Raw genomic sequence first — 24,054 nt, 5'->3', positions numbered from 1 at the left:
GAACCAAGGTAAGTAAAGGGACCAACATTGGGGTATGAGTTCATGTTTATTGGTGAAGTCTGCAGGCTCTCAACAGATCACTGCTGACTTGGGACCTGTCGAGTTCTACAGATAAACATCTTATCGTGGGGGCTTAGGGGACCCAGTGACATTTCACATTCTCCTCAGAGTCAATCCCAAGCGACTCCTTAAAATGGTTATTACCAGAATGCATCACTGTCAAGCAATTCTCATAAGATGCTGTTGACAAAAGTTAGGAATGATTTGATGCGGGTTTCATAATTGGCATTCATGGGAGTTAGTGCTGTCCTAAGGGATTGAATTGTGAGTTGAGAAAAGTCAAGACTATCTGAAGCACAAAACTTCCAAATCTATTGACCAGTTCTGTACTGCTAAATGTATTGATTTATCAAATCAGTACCATACCCATGGTGTAACTGTGTAGGAATACAATTTCTACAGATGCAGGTTTACTCTATATTTAAACAGTATAATTATAAAGCAGGAGATGGGGTTGCGTAAACACCAACTTAGAGAATAAGACCAGCTGTTGTAAACCAGGTTATGACAAATACATAGGACTTTGGATTGTGTCATCTGGAATGGAGGGCAAAGTCATTAAGATGACAAAAAGCATCACATTGGCCCACCCGAATCAAGTTGATTACAAAATGTTAACGTAAAGTAGTAAACAATTAATATCTTGCTTGTAAAAAATACATTTGTAGGCATCGTTTCTTAATTTAACACATTAACTGACAAAAACGTACATGGCAAATGAACATTTCTAAAGCACAACTGAATTACTAAATGTCCAATATAAATGCCCTAATGGGATGACAACATACGGCAAACTGCAATTCGAGTCACAGGTTAATTTGGTTGGGCTGTCCAAAAATGGGTTGTTCTTCTGGGGTCGGTTTCAACAGAAATATTCGCAGACTTCCCACTGTAAAACAACTCCGTACCCTATGTGCCCCTCCCCCCACCAAAACCCCAAAAGGTAGTATTTTCACAATGCAGGTTGAAACAACATAATTTGCTCAAATGCAGCTACAGAAATGTGTGACTACAGAAGAACTCAAGCTTAGCCTCTAATAGCTGTCAGACTGAACAAGAAAACATTGCGTGATGAAGATAGGGTGGATTGGTACAGTAATTTGCTACTGTGTTCAATAAGATCCCAAAATATTGGCAAAAATGATGTACATTCTTGAAGCCAACAGGCATTGTGACATCTACCCCATGCATGGCAGAATCATTGCCGTACAGGCATCAATAACTGGGCAGCAGTTACCGAATCAGGAAAAAGGTTATGGTAGGTCGGAAAAGGTACGTACGCTGCAGTGATCATTTTACCTACAGAGAGAGAAAAAAAACAAAAACATTCCATCAATACTTGTCAAATACATATGCATTAGTCATGTATTAAATGTAGAAACTTGTGAGTTCAAAAGAACACAATCTAGCTCCAGATTACAAATCAACAGCACAAATTCCCTAAACATGGTACTATTTAATTTTGGTTAATTCCCACCATCCCTAGCCACAAACGTAACTGATTTAAATGCAAGGTATACATATAGAATAATGACCATACATAATCCATTGGTACAAGGATACCCACCAGCAAACCACCGCCCATGTAGCGCATTCACTACAGCCATTGCTGTTGGGATTGTCGGGCATTTCATGTACACGTTGCCCTAAAAAAGGAAAGGAAGAAGGTAAGGGTAAACTATCAATCTGCAACAGACCATTTGATGGGTAAAAAAGTAGAAGCATACATTTCTACATTAAACCATAATAGAAAACAAAGAAATGGTAACTGCATTTATCATTTATTTGCAAAGTGCGCAATTTGCTGGACCACCTTAGACCTATCCACTTCTATAAAGTTGTCATGAAGTTGCCCTGTTGTAGGTTTATGACCGCCATAAATACATTTCTCCCTTCTCTCTACCCTACAGAATGGACTCTTGGAAAGCCCATTGTTAACATTAAAAAGGTTGGGGAAAGGTACAATATTTCTGTAATCCAACCAGTTGAAAGTGTCCGTTGGTACTTAAAGAATATGTCGTCAGATCAGTTGGTGTATGAGACATTGTATCTTGGAAAGGCTACACATTCTAGTTATCAGATTCACATGGAATTGTTGTGCAATTTAAAATGTTTAAATATGAAACGTAATTTTAGATTCTAAATGAGAGAATTGTTTTCATAAAGTAAATTATACTCACTCAGTGGCCACGCCCAAGTGAACAGACATTGGTTGAGAACTATGAAACACACCCCCCTCTCTCCCCCAATACAAAAGCCCGTTGATGGAAGTCAACTTAAGTTCTTCGATGACGTGAGGACTGGTGTCCATACGTTTAAAAACGGCTAATTTCAACGTGGTGGTGACGATCATCACGCTGGAAGGAGGAATTTCTACTAGACAAGCCAGAATTCAGTGCGAGCTGATTATGGCAAAATTAACTTTGAACTCATTCACTAAAGAAATGATACATCCTAAAAGTCGAGTTATCAGCTGCAGCTGTAACCGTACGTGGCCTAGGAAGGGACAGAATCTCCTAATAAGAACGACAGGGTACAACATATCCGACCTACAACAATAAATATTCTTCAAAGGACAAGGGCGATCTCTGCTGGGCAAACCAGTCTTCCATCTATCGAAGCACAGCTCAGTGTAAATATATATCTTGCATTTTCCTTATCCGAATGGGCAGTTATTAGAATTCATAAGATTCTGTATTTATGGCAGCATAGCTTCTCAAGGACCCAATCCTTTTGTTCCTCAGTCTTCCCTCTCTTTCATTTAAACCCAACCCCCTTTCTTTGTTTAATCAGCTGTCATATCGGTTTAGTCAGCCAGGGACTTTCTTTTATGACATGATTTGTAATCGATGTATGCTCCATCCTGTGTATATGTAATTCTGTGTGATCATTTACAGTGGGGGAAAAAAGTATTTAGTCAGCCACCAATTGTGCAAGTTCTCCCACTTAAAAAGATGAGAGGCCTGTAATTTTCATCATAGGTACACTTCAACTATAACAGACAAAATGAGAAAAAAAATCCAGAAAATCACATTGTAGGATTTTTAATGAATTTATTTGCAAATTATGGTGGAAAATAAGTATTTGGTCACCTACAAACAAGCAATATTTCAAATTAAATCATTTACCTTTGATGCGGTTCGGATGTTTTCACTCACGAGACTCCCAGTTAGATAGCAAATGTTCCTTTTTTCCAAAAATATTATTTTTGTAGGCGAAATAGCTCCGTTTGTTTTTCACGTTTGGCTGAGAAATCAACCGGAAAGTCACTACAATGGCGAAATATATTCAAAATTAACTCCATAATATCGACACAAACATGGCAAACGTTGTTTATAATCAATCCTCAAGGTGTTTTTCAAATATCTATTCGATAATATATGAACCGGGACTGGTGGATTCTTAGTAGGAGAGAGAAACAATGCTCAATTGGGACACATAGGAACGCAGAGCTTTCTAAACAAGAGTCCCTTCCTGATTGGATTTTTCTCAGGCTTTCGCCTGCAATATTAGTTATGTTATACTCACAGACAATATTTTTTTTACAGTTTTGGAAACTTTAGAGTGTTTTCTATCCTAAGCTGTCAATTATATGCATATTCTAGCATCTTGTCCTGACAAAATAGCCATTAACTTTGATAAAGTTATATTTTCCAAAAATGAAAATAGTGCCCCCTAGATTCAAGAGGTTAACGAGTTAATTGTTGCATGGTTTAATTCAATAATGTAATCAATCAAACATTAGGTAATCGATTTGATAAAGTAGCCTGTCATAATTTAATCAGTCAGACACACAACAAAGTGCATTTCAAAAGTGGATTACCTGAGGGGAGTTCTTGTCAAGGTATATGTGGACAATTCCACCGTGTTTGTTGCACTCCTCAATGACGTCATCTTGAATCTCGACATCCCAGCCAGGTTCCTTTTCCCTGGAAAAGAGGCAGGTAATTTCAAGCCATTCATCACAAACGCATCTGACCTAACCCTGCTTCAGGAAATGATTAACATTAAAGTAAATACTTTTGGGCTCCCAGAAACATGCCATATTAATTACTTTACAATCATTCAGTATTTTCCCATTTCTATCCTAATCTTATATTTGGGAATGCATTTATGAATTTAGTTCAGTGAATTAAATTAAAGATCTAAAACAATGCTTCATTTCATCATGAAATGATAAGGTTAAAAGTAGTGTCTCACAACTGAGGGTTGAACATGTTGGACAGCTGTAGGCAGTGTGTAGCCAGTGGCTGCGTTGAGAGGGTCATGGCCTGGTTCATGCTTGGAGCCAGATTCAGTGAAAGGGTGGCAGGAGCTGTAAAAGGAGATGACAGTATCATTAACAGAGGTCCTTCTTACCAGAGCTGCTGTCAAGTGCAGATTAATTCCTGTCTGTTGAATTGAACATCAGTTCCTGGACTGACTGGAATTTCAATGGCATTAATTGACCCCAACCCTGCTTCCAACTGAGAACATCAGATTGACAATAATTTCCATTCCCTCCCTCCCTCCCAATGAATACATCTCAAAGTACAGGACTAGTTTTTCCTGTGTCGTTTCAATGCACATTTGGACAATGTAGTTACACACAAGAAAACCAGAAAAGATGAAAACGGACAGCTTGAGAATTGTATCATTTGGCTTAAACAAAAATAAAATGTGGGTATGCATGACAGCAATGATTTCAAACCAATACAAGAAAAAAGGACCATTGGAGAGCTCTCTCCGGTTTGAAACATGAGAACTTGAAACAAAATGATTTATTTTAGATGAGCATTAAATAATGTGCAGATTTGAGAAGCTGTACACTTTCTTTCACATTCACCTTCAGGGGGTGGGTTCAGGCTGGCTTGTATGTCTAAAAGATTAGAAGAAGAGAAATTAAAGACGCACTTCAGTTAGAAAAGGTTGTGAGGATGGAACGATGCACAATGGATGAAGACCATTGACTTACTACACTGCAGTGCACATTAAGCCTATGTGCTAGAGGGGGACAGCCATAGCATTAGGCACACAATATGAGAGAAGCAATGGTTATCTGCATGCTAGTTCAATATCAGCATTCACATCTAACATGGTACTGTGATATTGTAGTGTGTTACATAAGTTTGAAAAGTCCCTTCACTTAGCAAGACAAACTGCTGGCTTTGGCAAGTCAAAACAACACACAGGTTGACTTGAATGATGTTAACTCATTTCTGGGTTTCGTACAAGTTTCCCATGATATTCAATGTGCTCGTTTCAAGCAGGGCCATAGTGAGTGAAAAAACAGCTTTCTCAGAGACCGACTCTCATCAGAGACTGGCAGGATGTTGAAGTGATTAACATACCTCATAATGAGTGTTGGTGGCAATGCCAGATTGGCCTTTAGTGTTTACATGTAGATCTATTGGATACATGTGGAAGAGATCATAAAAAGGAGAAATGATAGTGAGAAAAGAGAAGTCTTACGGCAGTTCATTTGAGATTATCATATATTGGTGGTCATGGATGCATATAATGTTAACACACTTAATCTCCAGATAATGTTAGCCCTCTTTGCACTGTTTTCTGACACGTCACAAACCAAATTAAGGGAGGAGCAAAAAGGTAACTGGAAATCATCCTGCCAAAGCAGGTGTGACAGCTTTCCTTTGCTACCTACCTTTAGAATGAGATTCATGATCAATAGCCAAAGCAAATTTAGTGGTGAATTTCATATTTGCATTAGGTATCAAAAAGCTCAAACTTCAAATGCCTCTCCTTTGAGGAGTCTGCAGTGCTCTTAGATGAGGCCAATGAGTAGTTCATTCCACATGGATAATGAGCCTACCTGTACCAGCTGCCATGTTGACGAAGTGGATTGGAGTCGAGTGGATGGAACCACTCATCTGTAGAGCCTGCTGTGCAGCCGGGGGGATCTGAAGACCAGTACCTGAGGGAAACAAACTATTCATTAGCATCAAGTCTGTTCAAAGCTATTCAAAACAACAACTTGAGCACACACTGGAGCGATTATAGAAGTCAACTGGAGTAACACCTTGGTTGACCAAATCAGTTTTAGATTTCAGCACAAAAGTAGACATATCGAATACTAAGCTCAACTTTCACTTACTGCTGACAAACCTAAATGGCAATTTTGAGCACCAAAAAGACCAAACTACATCCACTCAAAAACAGCAGTTAATATCGCACCCTCTGCCAGCCGGGCCATGAGCTGCAGGCGCCCGGTGGTGCCCAGGTCAATGCCTGTCCTCTCCAGCTCGTCGTTGTCCAGGAAGGAGCTGGCGGTGGAGGGGTCGGTGCGTTCCGTCACGTGACCAACTTTCATGGGCCGCCCGGCCAGCTCAAAGCCATTCAGCTGCTCCAGGGCCTTCTTAGCGCACTCTGCATCTGCAAACTACAATAATACAGCATGAATCAGCTAACTAAAATGGCACACACCCTAATCTATTGCAAGTCTAAAATCAGGAACTTACTGAGATGAAACCATATCCTTTGGATCGTCCAGTTTCACTGTCATTCATCAGTTGTATGCTCTCAATCTGTTAAGGAAAACAGTTAGATACAAGAGTTAGTGTAAAAGGAGGTTAAAATGTAATTGATCAGTAATGGTGTTTCCTCCTTACTCTTCCGAAAGGCTCGAAGACACCTCGCAGCATGTCCTCTGTGATGTTGAAGTGTAGAGAGCCCACATACAGCCGCATAGGGCCAGCATTACCCTTCTGAAGGTTGTTGGCCATTGCTGCAGCTCTGTTCTTCTCAGCCTGCACACACACAAAAAATGTTGAGTCTATGCCATCTGCCAAGTAAGCGGTGAAAGGTGACATCACATATAATAATTCCATCAATGCTAAATATTATAGTTAACCTCTCTGCGCACGGAACCCGCAAGTGGGCTGAAATTCCACAACATACGGTGATCGCTACATAAATAGTCATATTAAACATTCATGAAAATACAAGTGTCTCACATGTATCGAAAGCCTAGATTCTTGCTAATCCAACTGCGTTGTCAGATTTAAAAAAGGATTTACTGCGAAAGAATACGATGCGATTATCTGAGCATAGAGCCCCATAAAAATAAAAAAAATTTTAACCAGCACAGGCGTAACATAATCACAAACTGCATTAAAATAAATCGTTTACCTTTGACGATCTTCGTCTGTTTGCAATTCCAATGCTCATTGTTACACAATTAATGGTCTTTTGTTTGATAAAATCGTTTTTTATAGCCTAACACGAAACATTTTGTGAACCGCTTGTGTCGTGAATTCTGTCTCATTCCATTTTCGACGACACATTCCAGGTAAATAACCCACACAGAACGTGACTTTTGCAGTCATGTTTGGTTTCACTGCGATCAACTGGTTTGTTTGTAACACAATCAAACCTGATGGGCCATTTCGCGGGACGTATTTACTGAAAGAAACCGATTTGAAGACAACAAGTCATGACATTGTGCACCAATGATTTTCCCGCTGTTTTGTTGATTGACTGTCTTTTAACCCAATGACCACTGATCGTCTTGAAATCTAGCTGGGTAGATAGCCAATGAGCTGAGCTAAACAGCAATACGCCATGTTTATGTGTTGCAAGACCAACCCATGTAGTAAGCTCCAGTGTAAAGAGAGTCATGTGCTATTGCATTTTCATACCAGAAGGAGAAACACATTGTGCATTGCATTGTTTGGTGAACGCGCAGATTCAGCTGTTTATATATCAATCATTATGGCGACTAAGTCAGGGAAAGCTAAAACTAAGTCTAGATATACAGATGTACACACAATTTTAGAATAAATTGATTGGGAAGGTGAGACAGATTGTTGTAGGATGATTCATTTAGCGATTGTGGAGGAATATTTTTTGAACGGGAGAGGACATCGTTTTGGACTGGTAAGTTCTTATCATGCTAATTAATGCCTTTGTTTGAAATTAATAATATTATTTATTTGTGATTTTTTTTAAAATTTTAGAAACAATATATAAACATGTAATGTCATGAAATGTGAGATGCGTGTGTCTGCCGCCCCACCCCAACCCACATGAAATAGCCTATTTGAGGCTGTTGAGGAGAGGGCAGGACCACATCAATGGCCAAAGTGAAATGGAGACAGTAGATACAGCTGGTCTGACTCCTTGCTGTCCCCAGTCCACCTGGCCTTGCCGCTGTTCCAGTTTCATCTGTTCTGCCTGCGGCTATGGAACCCTAAACTGTTCATTTTTACTCTATGTGCTGCACCCTCTACAACCACTGTGATCTCCACCCGGCACAGCCAGAAGAGGACTGGCCACCCCTCGTAGCCTGGTTCCTCTCTAAGTTTCTTCCTAGGTTTTTGCCTTTCTAGGGAGTTTTTCCTAGCCACCGTGCTTCTACACCTGCATTGCTTGCTGTTTGGGGTTTTAGGCTGGGGCTATATACATTGATTTGATAGAGGACTGAGGGTCTTCCAAATATTGAAAGTGTGTAAATAGTTACCCATGTTATTTTGTAATCAATAATAATATATTTTTTTCATTTATTTTTCTCAATTCTTTGGGGGGGTGTTAGAAGACCATTTTGGTATTTTGTATATAGTTATTTGTTTCAAAATGTATACCTTGTATACCAATGTATACCAATTTGGCCACTTGGGTACATTTGGGCTACTTGTGTGGGACACCTGGGTGACTTCATGATAAATGTAGCACACTCATTTTGGAAGTTATCATTCTGAAACTTTGCACAAGTACTGTTGCCCTCTTATATTTTTCACTGAAATTGTCCCCATCATCCTATCTGAATGTTTGTTATATCTTGTTCATTTTAAAGATGAAAACGTATGGTTTTCTTCATTGTTTTATCTAAACCAGATCTATTGTGTTATATTCTCCTACATTCAATTTACATGTACACAAACTTCAGAGTGTTTTCTTTCAAATGGTACCAAGAATATGCATATCCTTGGTTCTGTGCCTGAGCTACAGGCTGTTAGATTTGGGTATGTCTTCAGGCGGAAATTGCACAAAGTGGGGGGAAGCTGTAAGAGGTTAAATCCACTACCTGAGGGGCCTGTACGATGATGGGCACTCCTAGAAGTCTCTGACCAGTTAAGCCAATAGCCAGCGGGACTGAATTCACATCCAGAAACTCAATGTAGGCAATGCCCTTTGACCTCCTGGAGTTTCTGTCAGAGATCATCCTCACGTCTCTCACCTACAGGGGATACAATAGTAATAGTGTGTCAAGAGTGAGCACCTTCCTAATGACCATTAGCTAAATTCTGTCAAAATAACGTCTGTTGAATTATTTCATGCGGCAAAGATTATGCAATCTACTTTTAAGTTTGTGAACTGTAAACTGCGAATACTGACTTTCCCCACGGCTGAGAAGAAGTCCTCTAGGTCTCGTGGTTTGATTCTGGCTGCCAGCTGCATACAAAAAACAGTGTGGGCATCCCTCTCCTCTGGGGTCAGGTTGTCAATTGGTTTCCTTGAAAAAAAGCACAGAGTTTAACACATATCATTTTCATGGATGAAAAAAAATGAAAACATGATAGAGCTTATAAATCAAAGTTTATTGGTCACATACACAGATTTGCAAAAGTTATCCTAGGTGCAGCAAAATACTTATGTCCAGCTCCAACAATGCAGCAATACAACACACAAGTAGAAATAACAACGAGCAGTATCTGAACGATCAATGTCCACAATATAAATATGTATATACAGTATATGAATAGAAAAGGTGATTACAGCAGTAGTTATATAGGATAAGCCATGACTAGAATACTATACATATACATAGTCACACATATACACACACATAGTCGTGGCCAAAAGTTGAGAATTACACAAATATTAATTTTCACAACGTCTGCTGCCTCAGTTTGTTGATGGCAATTTGCATATACTCCAGAATGTTATGAAGTGATTAGATGAATTGCAATTAACTGCAAAGTCCCTCTTTGCCATGCAAATGAACTGAATCCCCAAAAAACATTTCCATTGCATTTCAGCCCTACCACAAAAGGACCAGTTGACATGTCAGTGATTCTCTCGTTAACACAGGTGTGAGTGTTGACGAGGACAAGGCTGGAGATCACTCTGTCATGCTGATTGAGTTAAAATAACAGACTGGAAGCTTCAAAAGGAGGGCGGTGCTTGGAATCATTGTTATTCCTCTGTCAACCATGGTTACCTGCAAGGAAACAGGTGCCATCATCATTGATTTGCACAAAAAGGACTTCACAGGCAAGGATATTGCTAGTAAGATTGCACCTAAATCAACAATTTATTTATCGGATCATCAAGAACTTCAAGGAGATCGTTTCAATTGTTGTGAAGGCGGCTTCAGGGCGTCCAAGAAAGTCCAGCAAGCGCCAGGACCGTCTCCTAAAGTTGATTCAGCTGCGGGATCGGTGCACCACCAGAACAGAGCTTGCTCAGGGATGGCAGCAGGCAGGTGTGAGTGCATCTGCACGCACAGTGAGGTGAAGACTTTTGGGAGGATGGCCTGGTGTCAAGAAGGGGAGCAAAGAAGCCACTTCTCTCCAGGAAAAACATCAGGGACAGACTGATATTCTGCAAAAGATACAGGGATTGGACTGCTGAGGACTGGGGTAAAGTCATTTTCTCGGATGAATCCCCTTTCCGATTGTTTGGGGCATCCGGAAAAAAGCTTATTCGGAGAAGACAAGGTGAGCGCTAGCATCAGTCCTGTGTCATGCCAACGGTAAAGCAGACCATTTATGTGTGGGGTTGCTCCTCAGCCAAGGGAGTGGGCTCACTCACAATTTTGCCCAAGAACACAGAACATGAATAAAGAATGATACCAACACATTATCGGAGAGCAACTTCTCCCAACCATCCAGGAACAGTTTGGTGACAAACAATGCCTTTTCCAGCATGATGGAACACCTTGCCATAAGGCAAAAGTGATAACTAAGTGGCTTGGGGAACAAAACATTTATATTTTGAGTCCATGTCCAGGAAACTCCCCAGACCTTAATCCCAATGAGAACTTGTGGTCAATCCTGAAGAGGCGGGTGGACAAACAAAAAACCCACAAATTCTGACAACCTCCAAGCATTGATTATGCAAGAATGGGCTGCCATCAGTCAGGATGTGGCCCAGAAGTTAATTGACAGCATGCCAGGGCATATTGTAGAAGTCTTGAAAAAGGGTCAACACTGTAAATATTGACTCTTTGCATCAAATTCATGTAATTGTCAATAAAAGCCTTTGACACTTGTAATTATACTTCAGTGTCACATAGTAACATCTGACAAAAATATCTAGACACTGAGGCAGCAGACTTTGTGAAAATTAATATATTTGTGTCATTCAAAACTTTTGGCCACGACTGTGTGTGGTATGTATGCATGCATGTATGTATATACACATACACCTGGCCGGGTGGTGCCAGAACAACAACCTATCCCTCAACGTAACCAAGACTAAGGAGATGATTGTGGACTACAGGAAAAGGAGGACCGAGCACGCCCCCATTCTCATCGACGGGGCTGTAGTGGAGCAGGTTGAGAGCTTCAAGTTCCTAGTTGTCCACATAAACAACAAACTAGAACGGTCCAAACACACCAAGACAGTCGTGAAGAGGGCACGACAAAGCCTATTCCCTCTCCGGGAAACTAAAAAGATTTGGCATGGGTCCTGAGATCCTCAAAAGGTTCTACAGCTGCAACATCAAGAGCATCACTGCCTGGTACGCCAATTGCTCAGCCTCTGACCACAAGGCACTACAAAGGGTAGTGCGTACTGCCCAGTACACCACTGGGGCTAAGCTGCCTGCCATCCAGGACCTCTATACCAGGCGGTGTCAGAGAAAGGCCCTAAAAATGGTCTAAGACCCCAGCCACCCCAGTCATAGACTGTTCTTTACTACCACATGGCAAGCGGTACCAGAGTCCAAAGTCTAGGACAAAAAGTCTTCAACAGTTTTTACCCCTAAGCCATAAGACACCTGAACAGGTAATCAAGTGGCTACCCGGACTATTTGCATTGTGAACCCCCCCAAAACCACTCTTTTTACGCTGCTGCTACTCTCTGTTTATCATATATGCATTGTCACTTTACCTATACATTCATGTACATACTACCTAAATTGGGCCGACCAACCAGTGCTCCCGCACATTGGCTAACCGGGCTATCTGCATTGTGTCCCACCCTCCACCCTCTCTTTTACACTACTGCTACTCTCTGTTCATCATATATGCATAGTCACTTTAACCATATCTACATACTACCTCAATCAGCCTGACTAACCGGTGTCTGTATGTAGCATCACTACTGTATACAGCCTGTCTTTTTATTTCTTTACCTACCCATTGATCACCTAATACCTTTTTTTGCACTATCGGTTAGAGCCTGTAAGTAAGCATTTTGTAGTCGGCGCACGTGACAAATTAACTTTGATTTCACACACACACACACACACACAGTTAGAGAGTTGGGCCAGTAACCGAAAGGTTGCTAGATCAAATCCCTGAGCGGACAAGGTACAAATCTGTTGTTCTGCCCCTGAACAGGCAGTTAACCCACTGTTCCTAGGCCGTCATTGAAAATAAGAATTTGTTCTTAACTGACTTGCCTAGTTAAATAAAGGTAAACATTTTTTTTTTAAAGTCTGTGTTCCTAGGCCGTCATTGTAAAAAGTTTCTTAAAAACTTCTTAGGGCTCCAATCCCGTTAACAGGATCGATATGACAACAGCCAGTAAAAGTGTAGGGTGCCAAATTCAAAACAGAAATCTCATAATTCAAATTCCTCAAACATAAATCCCACCAGTCTGATTTCAAATAGGCTTTACAGCGAAAGCACCACAAACGATTATGTTAGGTCACCACCAACTCACAGAAAAACACATACATTTTTCCAGCCAGAGAGGAGTCACAAAAAGCAGAAAGAGAGAAAATTAATCACTAACCTTTGATGATCTTCATCAGATGACACTCATAGGACTTCATGTTGCACAATACATGTATGTTTTGTTTGATAAAGTTAATATTTATATTTAAAAAATCTGAGTTTAAATTGGCGCGTTACGTTCAGTAGTTCTAAAACATGCGGTGATATTGCAGAGAGCCACATCAATTTACAGAAATACTCATAATAAACATTGATAAAGATACCACTATTATACATGGAACTTTAGATAAACTTTTCCTTAATGCAAACGCGGTGTCAGATTTCAAAAAAACTTTACGGAGAAAGCAAACCATGCAATAATCTGAGAACAGCCTTTAGACAACAAAGCAGCCAAAAAGATACCCGCCATATTGGGTAGTCAACATTACTCAGAAATAGCATTTTCTTTTGAGTGAGTGGCAGACCACTCACTCAAAGAGCCCTTATGAACCCCTCCTTTAGAGTAGAATCCTCAAAACAGGTTCTAAATACTGTTGACATCTAGTGGAAGCCTTGGGAAGTGAAACAACTAATATAACCCTGTATCTTCAATGGGGGCTGAGTTGAAAATCTACAAACCTCAGATTTCCCACTTCCTGGTTGGATTTTTTTTTCAGGTTCTTGCCTGCCATACGAGTTCTGTTATACTCACAGACATCATTCAAACGGTTTTTAAAATTTCAGAGTGTTTTCTATCCAAATGTACTAATTATATGCATATTCTAGCTTTTACAGCTGAGTAGCAGGCAGCTTAATTTGGGCACGTTTTTCATCCAAGCTACCCAATACTGCCCCCTATCCCAAAGAAGTTAAATGAAGGTTAAATTTTTTAAAAATATTTTAAGTGGGTTAAAACAGTATGTAAGCATTGTTAAAAAGTGACCCGTGTTCAATGACTATGTACATAGGGCAGCAGTCTAAGGTTCAGGGCAGGGTACCAGCTGGCTAGCGAAGGCTGTTTATCAGTCTCTCAGTCCCAGCTTTGATGCACCTGTACTGTCTCCACCTTCTTAATGATCATTCTTGCCTTCCTGTGACACCAGGTGCTGTAGATGTCCTGGAGGACAGGCAGTGTGCCCCCCATAATGCACTGGCTGACCGCGCCACCCTATGGTTGCGGTCGATGAAGTTGCCATACCAGTCGTTGAGACAGTCCGACAGAATGCGCTCGATGGTGCATCTGTTGAAGTTTGTGAGGGTCTTTGGGGCAAAGCCAAATTTCTTCAGCCTCCAGAGGTTGAAGCGGCGCTGTTGCACCTTCTTCACCCCGCTGTCGGTGTGCAGGAACCATTTTAGATCCTCTGTGATGTGCATGCTAAGGAACTTGAAGCTTTTGACCCACCCCACTGTGGCTTCTAAGATAATCCGGCTGTGTATCTCACCTTAATGGACTCTTGTCTTTCTTGAAGGGGCTACAACTTCTTGAGCGTTTCCAACTGAAAAAAGGAACAATCACAACGTTTAGTTCTTACCCAGACTTTACATACATACTTTATTGACAAAACATCCAACAGGCAAACAGTAACACATCACATCACAAAGAATTATAAAAATAAAAAAAACTTTGTTTGTTGGCATGTGGTGGACCAACCTTCCCTCCCGGAACACCACAAAATTTCAGCTCCAAACTAGGGTGTAAAACAAGGTTCAGCTCAGTATGTACGCCTACAATGCCAAACTGTATAGTTTAATACATAAGTATTATTCTATTCAACTTACTTTCCTTCCCTCATTTGGGCCTACTTTTTGAACTTCACTTGAAACACATCAGCCCGGTCACAAACAGGGAGGGGATTGACCTGAGGACACAAAACCAGGGCTATGGCTTCAAGTTCAGATGACAACAGTAGTAGGCTTGATTACCAACGATGACTAGACAGCCTACAGGAAGGAGGGGAGGGCTCGGAGTGTGGTGCCTGGAAAACAACGTCAACAAAACAAAAGGAAATGATCACAGACTTCAGGAAACAGCAGAGGGTGCACTCCCCTATCTACATCGACGGGACCGCAGTGGAGAAGCTGGAAAACTTCAAGTTCCTTGGCGTACACATCACTGAAACCGAAATGGACCATCCACACAGACAGTATGGTGAAGAAGCCACAACAGAGTCTCTTCAACCTCAGGAGGCTAAAGAAATTTGGCTCGTCACCTAAAACCCTCAAGCTTTTACAGATGCACAATAGAAAGCACCCTGTCGGGCTGTATCACTGCCTGCTACGGCAACTGCACCGCCCGCAACTGCAAGGATCTCCAGAGGTTAGTGCGGTCTGCCCAAACCACTACAAGGGGGAAAACTACCCACCCTCCAGGACACCTACAGCACCCAATGTCACAGGAAGGCCAAAAAGATCATCAAGGACATCAACCACCCGAGCCACTGCCTGTTCACCCTTGCTATCATCCAGAAGCCGAGGTCAGTACAGGTGCATCAAAGCTGGGACCAAGAGACTGAAAAACAGATTCTATCTCAAGGCCATCAGACTGTTAAAACAGCCACCACTAGCACATTAGAGGCTGCTTATAGGCATAGACTAGAAATCACTGGCCACTTTAAGGAATGGAACACTAGTCACTTTAATAATGTTTACATATCTTGCATTACTCAGCTCATATGTACAGTGGGGCAAAAAAGTATTTAGTCAGCCACCAATTGGGCAAGTTCTCCCACTTAAAAAGATGAGAGAGGCCTGTAATTTTCATCATAGGTACACTTCAACTATGACAGACAAAATGAGAAAAAAAATGAAGAAAATCACATTGTAGGATTTTTTATGAATTTATTTGCAAATTATAGTGGAAAATAAGTATTTGGTCACCTCAAACAAGCAAGATTTCTGGCTCTCACAGACCCTACCCCGTCCAACATCTCAGCACCCCCTGCAGCAACTTGCCCAAGACCCCCCCCCCCCCCCCCCACTTCTCCTTTACCCAAATCCAGACGGCTGATGTTCTGAAAGAGCTGCAAAATCTGGATCCCTACAAATCAGCTGGGCAAGACAATCTGGACCCGCTCTAAAACTATCCACCTAAATAATTGCAGCCCCTATTACTAGCCTATTCAACCTCTTTCGTATCGTCTGAGATCCCCAAAGATGGGAAAACTGCCGCGGTCAATCCCCCTCTTCAAAGGGAGAGACACTCTAGACCCAAACTGTTATAGACCTATATCCATCCTGCCCTGCCTTTCTAAAATCTTCGATAGCCAAGTTAACAAAAAGATCACCGACCATTTAAAATCTCACCATACCTTCTCCACTATGCAATCTGGTTTCCGAGCTGGTCATATAACCGGCATCGATAAAAGACAGTACTGTGCAGCCGCCTTTTTCGACCTGGCCAAGGCTTGACTGTCAATCACTGCATTCTTATCGACAGATTCAATAGCCTTCACTTCTCAAATGACTGCCTCGCCTGGTTCACCAACTACTTCTCAGATAGAGTTCAGTGTGTCAAATCGGAGGGCCTGTTGTCCGGACCTCTGGCAGTCTCTATGGGGGTGCCACAGGGTTCAATTCTCGATGTCGCCCTCACTGCTGGTGATTCTCTGATCCACCGCTACGCAGACGACACCATTCTGTATACATCTGGCCCTTCTTTGGACACTGTGCTAACAAACCTCCAAAACGAGCTTCGACGCCATACAACACTTCTTCCGTGGCCTCCAACTGCTCTTAAATGCTAGTAAAGCTAAGTTCATGCTCTTCAAACGATTGCTGCACACACCCTCCCGCCCGACTAGCATCACTAAGCTGTATTTTTCTGACCTAGAATATGTGGACAACTTCAAATACCTAGGTGTCTGGTTAGACTAAACTTTCCTTCCAAACTCACATTAAGCATCTCCAATCCAAAATTAAATCTAAAAACGGCTTCCTATTTCGCAACAAAGCCTCCTTCACTCATGTTGCCAAACATACCATCCTACCGATCCTTGACTTCGGCAATGTCATTTACAAAATAGCCCCCAACACTCCACTCAGCAAACTGGATGTAGTCTACCACAGCCCCTTACACTACCCACCACTGTGACCTGTATGCTCTCGCTGGCTGGCCCTCACTACATATTCGTCGCCAAACCCACCGGCTCCAGGTCATCTATAAAAGCCTTTGCTAGGTAAAGCCCCACCTTATCTCAGCTCACTGGTCACCATTGCAGCACCCACCCGTAGAATGCGCTCCAACAGGTATATTTCACTGGTCATCCCCAAAGCCAACACTGCCGTTGGCCACCTTTCCTTCCAGTTCTCTGCTGCCAATGACTGGAATGAATTGCAATTATTTATTTTTTTAATCACTGAAGCTGGAGTCATATCTCGCTCTCTAACTTTAAACATCAGCTGTCAGAGCACTGTACCTGTTCATGGCCAATCTGTAAATAGCACACCCAACTATCTCATCCCCATATTATTACTTACCCTCTTGCTCTTTTACATCCCAGTATCTCTACTTGCACATCTATCACTCCAGTGTTAATGCTAAATTGTAATTATTTCACCTCTATGGCCAATTTATTGCCTAACTCCATACTCTTCTACATTTGCACACAATGTATATAGATTTTCTATTTTTTTCTATTGTGTTATTGACTTTGTGTTTGTAAAAAAATATATATTTCACCTTTATTTAACCAGGTAGGCTAGTTGAGAACAAGTTCTCATTTACAACTGCGACCTGGCCAAGATAAAGCATAGCAGTGTGAACAGACAACACAGAGTTACACATGGAGTAAACAATTAAGTCACAGTAGAAAAGAAGAGTCTATATACATTGTGTGCAAAAGGCATGAGGTGGTAGGCGAATAATTACAATTTTGCAGATTAACACTGGAGTGATAAATGATCAGGTGGTCAAGTACAGGTAGAGATACTGGTGTGCAAAAGAGCAGAAAAGTAAATAAATATAAACAGTATGGGGATGAGGTAGGTAAATTGGGTGGGCTATTTACCGATAGACTATGTACAGCTGCAGCAATCAGTTAGCGATTGTTTATGGGTAACTCTTATTTTTGTCGCACTGTTCTGCTTTATCTTGGCCAGGTCGCAGTTGTAAATGAGAACTTGTTCTCAACTGGCCTACTAGGTTAAATAAAGGTGAAATAAAATTCTACTGTATCTTAGTCCGTTCCGCTCTGACATCGCTTGTCCATATGTATATAGTCTTAATTCATTTTGCTACACCCGCAATAACATCTGCTAATCACATATGTGACCAATAAAATTTGATTAGAAAGGCAACAAACTACGCCACTTTTAAATACAAAACCAGGTTTCATTTCATCATTAACACTAAGTTTATAGACAACAGCTTTCACAGTGGAAAACACAAATTATGTCCAAGGAGGAGATTATTCCAACCCATTTTTGTCTGTAGACAACACAAGACATAAGGAAGCCCAAAAATTGTGACACAGGAAAAAAATAAATACATAAGCGTTTCCCAAACTCAGTCCCCAGGAACCAAAGAGGTGAAGTTTTGGTTTTTACCCTAAACAGCTGACTAAAATGATCCAAGCTTGATGATCAGTTGATTATTTGAATCAGCTGTGTAGTGCTTGGGCAAAAAATGAAATGTGCACAGTTTGGAAAAGCCTGCAATACGTACAAGGGTCCCCGGCGTCCTCTGTAGCGTCCAGCATGTTCCCTGCTACGGGAACCACTGCGCCGGCGTTCGTTACTGCGGCTGCGTTTCTTCTCCGGACTCTTCTTCCCATCTTTGCTGTAGCACTTGTCAGAGCTCAGGCTGCGACTACTCCTACGATGGCTCCTCTTTTTCCTGGAACACAGGATGACATTCAGGGTGCAGTCACACAACACAATTGGAAATGGATACTTCAGACATCTAGCCATCACTGATGCCGTTTCCAAAAGGTTACATGATTGAAACATGACTTGTAGCAACTGACAAGATAAATCAAAACGAATTTTATTTGTCACATGCGCCAAATACAACAGGTGAAATGCTTACTTACAAGCCCCTAACCAACAACGCAGTTAAGAAAAATAAACAAAAATAAATAAAAGTAACAAATAATTAAAGAGCATGCGTAATATAACAATAGCGAGGCTATATACACATTTGTTACCGGTACGGAGTCAATGTGCTGGGGCAACGGTCAAGGTAATATGTACATGTATGTAGAGTTATTAAAGTGACTATGCAGAGATAATAACAGAGTAACAGCAGCTGAAGGGGGGGGGGGGGGGGGGGGTCAATGCAAAAAGTCTGGGTAGCCATTTGATTAAATGTTCAGGAGTCTTCTGGCTTGGGGGTAAAAGCTGTTTAGAAGCCTCTGACCTAGACTTTAGCGCTCCCGTACCGCTTGCTGTGCGGTAGCAGAGAGAACAGTCTGTGTAGAGATGGTTTAGCAAAGAGTTTAAAAATCAGTACTTACTTCTTACTACTGCGCTCTTCATTTCCATTAGCACTAGAGGACTTTATTTCATCCTAAGCAGGGTTGATAGAAGAACATCATGAGGATGTAGAGGAAACATTGCAAGTCGTCAGGGGTGAGGGAGGGAACAAGAAAATACAGAACATAACCATTAGGTTAAAATACTGTTAACATTAATATGTTTGGACAAGTATGTAAGGGGGTCCTTCTACAGCCCCTGTAGAGTTCCATTCCAATTACTCCCCCTGCTGTTATAACTACATATCATACAGTACTCAATCCAACCAAAAGTAAAAGTATATGGGAAAAATATATAGTATTTTGGCATGATACAGTAAGTTATGGGAACAGTTTGGTCATCTCAACCCCACCCCTCCTTTGTCGTACCAGTACCACTATCTGTTCCTAAGCCCACTGAGACCATGCTTGGCCCACAGCCGCTAAAAGATCCTGTGGTTGATGTCAGTCCAGTGATCTTCACCCATTTTCCTTCTTGGACTGTAAGAGTTCGATGCCACCTCTGTCACATCTCGCCCTGAAGCAAACAGGGATTCACACTGCTTAGTAATATGGACTCCCAAGTAAAACTGAAGAAAAAAAATCTACTAGTTTAGCCTCATGTTAAATGTCCTATAATTTTTTTTGTGCCAGCTGAATGGAGATGTTTGTATTTGAATGGCTTGAATTTTATTAGGGGAAAAATACTCATACTGGTGAAATCATTAACTAAATGTATAATAGAAATGAAATCTTTAAATAAATCTTACAAATAAATTGTAGTAAGAAAATAAACGTAAAATATTACTGGTGTTAAAAGGCATGCAAAGTCAAGATGCTGATTTACAAAATCAGAAACCATCACAATAGACTTGGGCAGGGAGACAGTATTCATATTTTAAAATAATCAATAGCTTGTTTTGTTGACCTTGGCAAAATCATGACTACTCATTTAAGCCTGATTTGTTAAGTGATATACTATAGAGAAGACTAATCTACTATAGCCAAATGTAAGGGTAAAATAGGTACTTATGCATGTAAGGCCTATTTTAGGTCAGACTTACTTGATTGACACTGATGCATAACAAAAGGTCACGTATATAAATAGAATATGTGCCAGAACTACTGGTACCACAGTAATTATATTTCTATGGGTCAATCCAACTGTAACATTAGGTGTAAACATTGTGAAAATGCCTTTAGCTACCATGTCAACAGAAAATGTGAATATTGTCTCCTTTGCATGTGGGGTAAAATGTGCTGATTATCATCCATTTGCATTCACCTTGTTGCAACCAAACAGGTGATAGATAAGATGAAGCTCTTTTTGTCCTAGGGGATCACAGTACATCAATACATTGCTAAATTACTACCTTACACTCTCCCCCCAACACACAGTCCTCACTCGAATCAAAAGGTGAGAGAAGAGGGGAGATATTGTTAGGCAAGTCTACAAAGAGAGAGAGATGGGCGTTTATTCAGACTTTTTGGATTATGTCAATGCATCACACACCTCATTCAAAAATCGAGAGGCACAAACAACCATTTAACCATAAATAATAGCAACATATCTCTGAGCAGCAAGATGATACAAGACCAGCAAATAGTGAATGTGCAAAAAAACATAGCTACAAGCCTGGCAATTCTAGCTACCCACCTTTTTGTATGGAGCCTCTAGCATAGCCTCAACATCAAAGTCGTCTGCCATGGTCTCCTGAAAGAGAAAACCCGATACAATCAAGTCAGAACATCAGTCAGAACATCAGTCATGAGATATACATATTTCTGTTTTTATCTAGATAGCTAGATACTACAACTGGCACAGAAAATAGGGGTTAGCTGACAACGTCACGAAAACGATGTGCACACTTAATTGGGGCAGAAGTCCGTATTGTTGTGATTCTGGATGGCCAAATAGCTAGCAACAATGACAAGAACCTGCCATGTGGGGAATCGTAGGTGGCTCGTTTCAGCTTGTTCTTGATACCATGTCTTGTTTTGACTGGTGTCACGTCTATGTTAATATTGCTAAAATTCATTGGCTAGCTAACCAATCAACGATGTATGAGAGACAAGTGCTCATTGTGAAAATGTATTTACGTTTTCAATAAACATTGGAGACAAAATATTGTTTAGATGTTGTCAATCTAGCCAAGCCGATAGCTTGCCTAGCTAGTTGGTCTAATTTGAATAATATAATAGTCAGAATAGATTCAGACCCTGCTTGCTTACAGCTGCACTGAGTTGGACAGGTTTCCTGTTTAAATTAAGACACCACGGTGCCGGTGTTGTGCCGAAAATCCCCCCCAAGCTTCGCGTGAACGCGTACACACTGATCTTAGAAGCAGAAAGCATTTTTTATTTGTGTCCTTCGAGGCAGATGTCAATGAGCACGTTAGGCTGCCTTTCACTTTTTTTTATGGCGGATTGATCGCGAGGGAGGCACTAGTAATGTCTGAAGTTTTCGGTTTGTTTGGCTATTTGTTTAAAAAGTTTATTAGTCTATAAATAAATATTTGCCAAAATTCGTAATCTCTCCCATGTCTTATTCGACTGGTATAATGAGACACAAGTGGCACCTTACTCGTCAGTGTAAACTCCCAGTTCTGCATAAATATGTAAATAATATGGCCACCTTACTTTATATGAATGGCCGTAACATGCTGTAATTTTTTATTCCGTAGACGAATTACCACATTAAGTATCTGATTTGCATAAAGTAGTATAAAAAGTTGTATTCTAATTTCATAAATGGTTACAAACTCAGTTTTGCATAAATCATTGTGATTTGTTAATATGACCACCCTACCTTAAATTGGGCTTAAATTACTCTAGTTGTGTATTCCATACTGCATAATTTGTATAATATAGCATTTTAAAACAATATGACCACGATATCTTGAGATATTGGACAAAACATGTTGAATTTTTTAACCCAGACAAGTGATTTGGTGCCATTATTGACTAGGGATTAACATTGGCCTGTCTGCAACCTTTTTGACTTTCTCTGATAACTTAAATAAGATCTCAGCAATGGTAAATCCTATTCTCATGGAATAAACTGTTCTGTGTTACCATAACATGGAATATAAAGTATAACACCAGAACCAAAGTTGAATTTTGTCCCTAAACACCCTAGGAAGCCTGTCCGACCCTAGAACAGCTGTAAACAAGCATAGGGTCAGAATCTATTCTGATTAAAATTATACCGAGCAGTACCAAAAACAGTACAATATGAAGATAGGCCAAAACTGCTTGTCCAATAGAAATCCCCGATCACACTTGTAGGCGAATCCATTGCGAAGCTAAACTCATATTTAGTAAACGTCACCGGGTCTAACAGTCGTCATGTGCAAGCCGTTAACTCTGTCAGTCTTTCGATAGAAAATAGTTTGACAAATTAAAACGTGTCAGTATGTCACTTTCACGATGTTGGAGTAATAACACGTCCACAACTACTTATGACATTGGCTCAAATCTAGGTTGTGCATTTTACGATTTCGAGAAGGAATAATATCATTGCCTTCGCATCCCCGGTCTGTGTCGCAAGCGTTCCCGGAAGTCTCGCCTCTAGGTTTAGAAACTCATGACAGTACGGAGCCTCACATTACATCAGCCCTTTACAATCTGCTAGCTAGCACATTACTGTCCCTTTTTTAGACCAGCAAGAACCATGTGGAACTTAACTAGCTACATGGCTTACTACCAATATGTTTTCTAGTAACGCTAGCTAGCTAAACAACGTTAGCCAAAATCTGTGAGGAAGATGTGCCTGTGACGATTTGTAATGGTAACGTTAGCTAACGTACCGCAAGGATTTGTCCCAACGTCTGCTTCTTCTGTGACCAGAAACAATTAAGTTGGCTAGCAAACTTATAAAACGAGCCAGTGAACTAACGTTAGCCAACTACGTCTTCAGGATAAAATTGGCCAAATATGACCTCGGATTCGCCTGCTGCTGTTCTTCTCAACAACACTACTACTACGCGCTACTGTATAGTAGCTAGCAAACGAAATTATTAACAGCAGCCAGTAATTAATTCAGCCTTATATTAGCTAGCTATAACTTGTTTTGCGTTTGAAGTTCACTAGCGTCTCTAAAATGGCGTTCTCTCGTTTTATCAACACGCGACTTGCTATGAACGTGGTCCTGTCGAGTGTTGCCAACTCCGTAATGAAAGCAGCTATCAGTAAGGAAAGCAGCTATTGGCTGTCCTAGAAGTCGCTAAATTACGTCATCACCTCATTTGCATAAGTGGCCTTGTGCATGTAATTGTGATGGAAGCTGTAGGAGAGAGGAACAGCGTCGTGGGGGAGACAAAAAGTGAGTTAAAAAACACCCTAAATATGTTAAGAACTACAGATGAACTTTCTTCTGTCGTTTCTTGTTTTTTTTTATGTCACAATTCCAACCCTCCTCCTTTATATGGGCTTGGGACTGACAAAAGTGACTCAAAAGAGACACTCTGGCGGAGTTGCTTAGTTTTTTATTATAAAAAAAAAAATGTGTTTAGTTTTCTTAGTTTGGTTTTTAACCTTATGGTCCACTTAGGAGCCTACAACCAAGTCTCAGTAAAACATGAACATTTTTAACCCTTTTTTAAACATTTTTTTTAATACAATCTAAATGGACCAAAAAGAGACAATAGAAAAAACTCTCAATGGCAATGTGTGAGAATTATGGTGACTAGGCTGGCCCTAATTCATGTACATTTTTTATG

At 40.7% G+C, this 24,054-nt stretch overlaps 1 protein-coding gene across 3 annotated transcripts; it reads right to left on the bottom strand.

The window, feature by feature from the left end:
* Positions 1-27: 27 nt before the first annotated feature.
* LOC139416243 (RNA-binding protein 39-like) lies at positions 28-23,510 on the bottom strand. Of its 3 annotated transcripts, XM_071164674.1 has the most exons (16): positions 23,143-23,488; positions 20,991-21,047; positions 19,337-19,389; positions 18,547-18,717; positions 14,327-14,380; positions 9,394-9,511; positions 9,083-9,235; positions 6,669-6,806; positions 6,519-6,584; positions 6,235-6,439; positions 5,873-5,974; positions 4,886-4,918; positions 4,261-4,375; positions 3,884-3,989; positions 1,628-1,706; positions 28-1,359 (listed from the first exon to the last, which is right to left on the bottom strand). In XM_071164674.1, exons 2-16 carry the CDS (start codon positions 21,039-21,041, stop codon positions 1,259-1,261), a joined length of 1,545 nt encoding a protein of 514 aa, XP_071020775.1. In that variant the 5' UTR covers positions 21,042-21,047; positions 23,143-23,488; the 3' UTR covers positions 28-1,258. The 3 variants fall into 3 exon arrangements, with proteins under 3 accessions (XP_071020775.1, XP_071020776.1, XP_071020777.1); XM_071164675.1 differs by lacking the exon at positions 4,886-4,918 and having other exon boundaries at positions 23,143-23,510; XM_071164676.1 differs by lacking the exons at positions 19,337-19,389; positions 20,991-21,047; positions 23,143-23,488 and adding an exon at positions 14,664-14,743 and having other exon boundaries at positions 18,547-18,556.
* Positions 23,511-24,054: the final 544 nt, after the last annotated feature.

Source organism: Oncorhynchus clarkii, chromosome 9 (assembly GCF_045791955.1).
Source record: "Oncorhynchus clarkii lewisi isolate Uvic-CL-2024 chromosome 9, UVic_Ocla_1.0, whole genome shotgun sequence".
NCBI lineage: Eukaryota > Metazoa > Chordata > Actinopteri > Salmoniformes > Salmonidae > Oncorhynchus > Oncorhynchus clarkii.
Note: the sequence above shows the minus strand (reverse complement) of the source record. Positions and strands in the feature narration are given on the sequence as shown.

What these genes read in the sequence shown, in the direction of transcription:
- LOC139416243 (XM_071164674.1), bottom strand. Translation starts at nt 21,041, where the DNA reads ATGGCAGACGACTTTGATGTTGAGGCTATGCTAGAGGCTCCATACAAA. An exon ending in TAGAGGCTCCATACAAAAAG is followed by an intron (nt 19,390 to 20,990) that starts GTGGGTAGCTAG and finishes AACCCTGCTTAG; the next exon opens with GATGAAATAAAGTCCTCTAG. An exon ending in AACATGTTCAACCCTCAGTT is followed by an intron (nt 3,990 to 4,260) that starts GTGAGACACTAC and finishes CCTCTTTTCCAG; the next exon opens with GGAAAAGGAACCTGGCTGGG.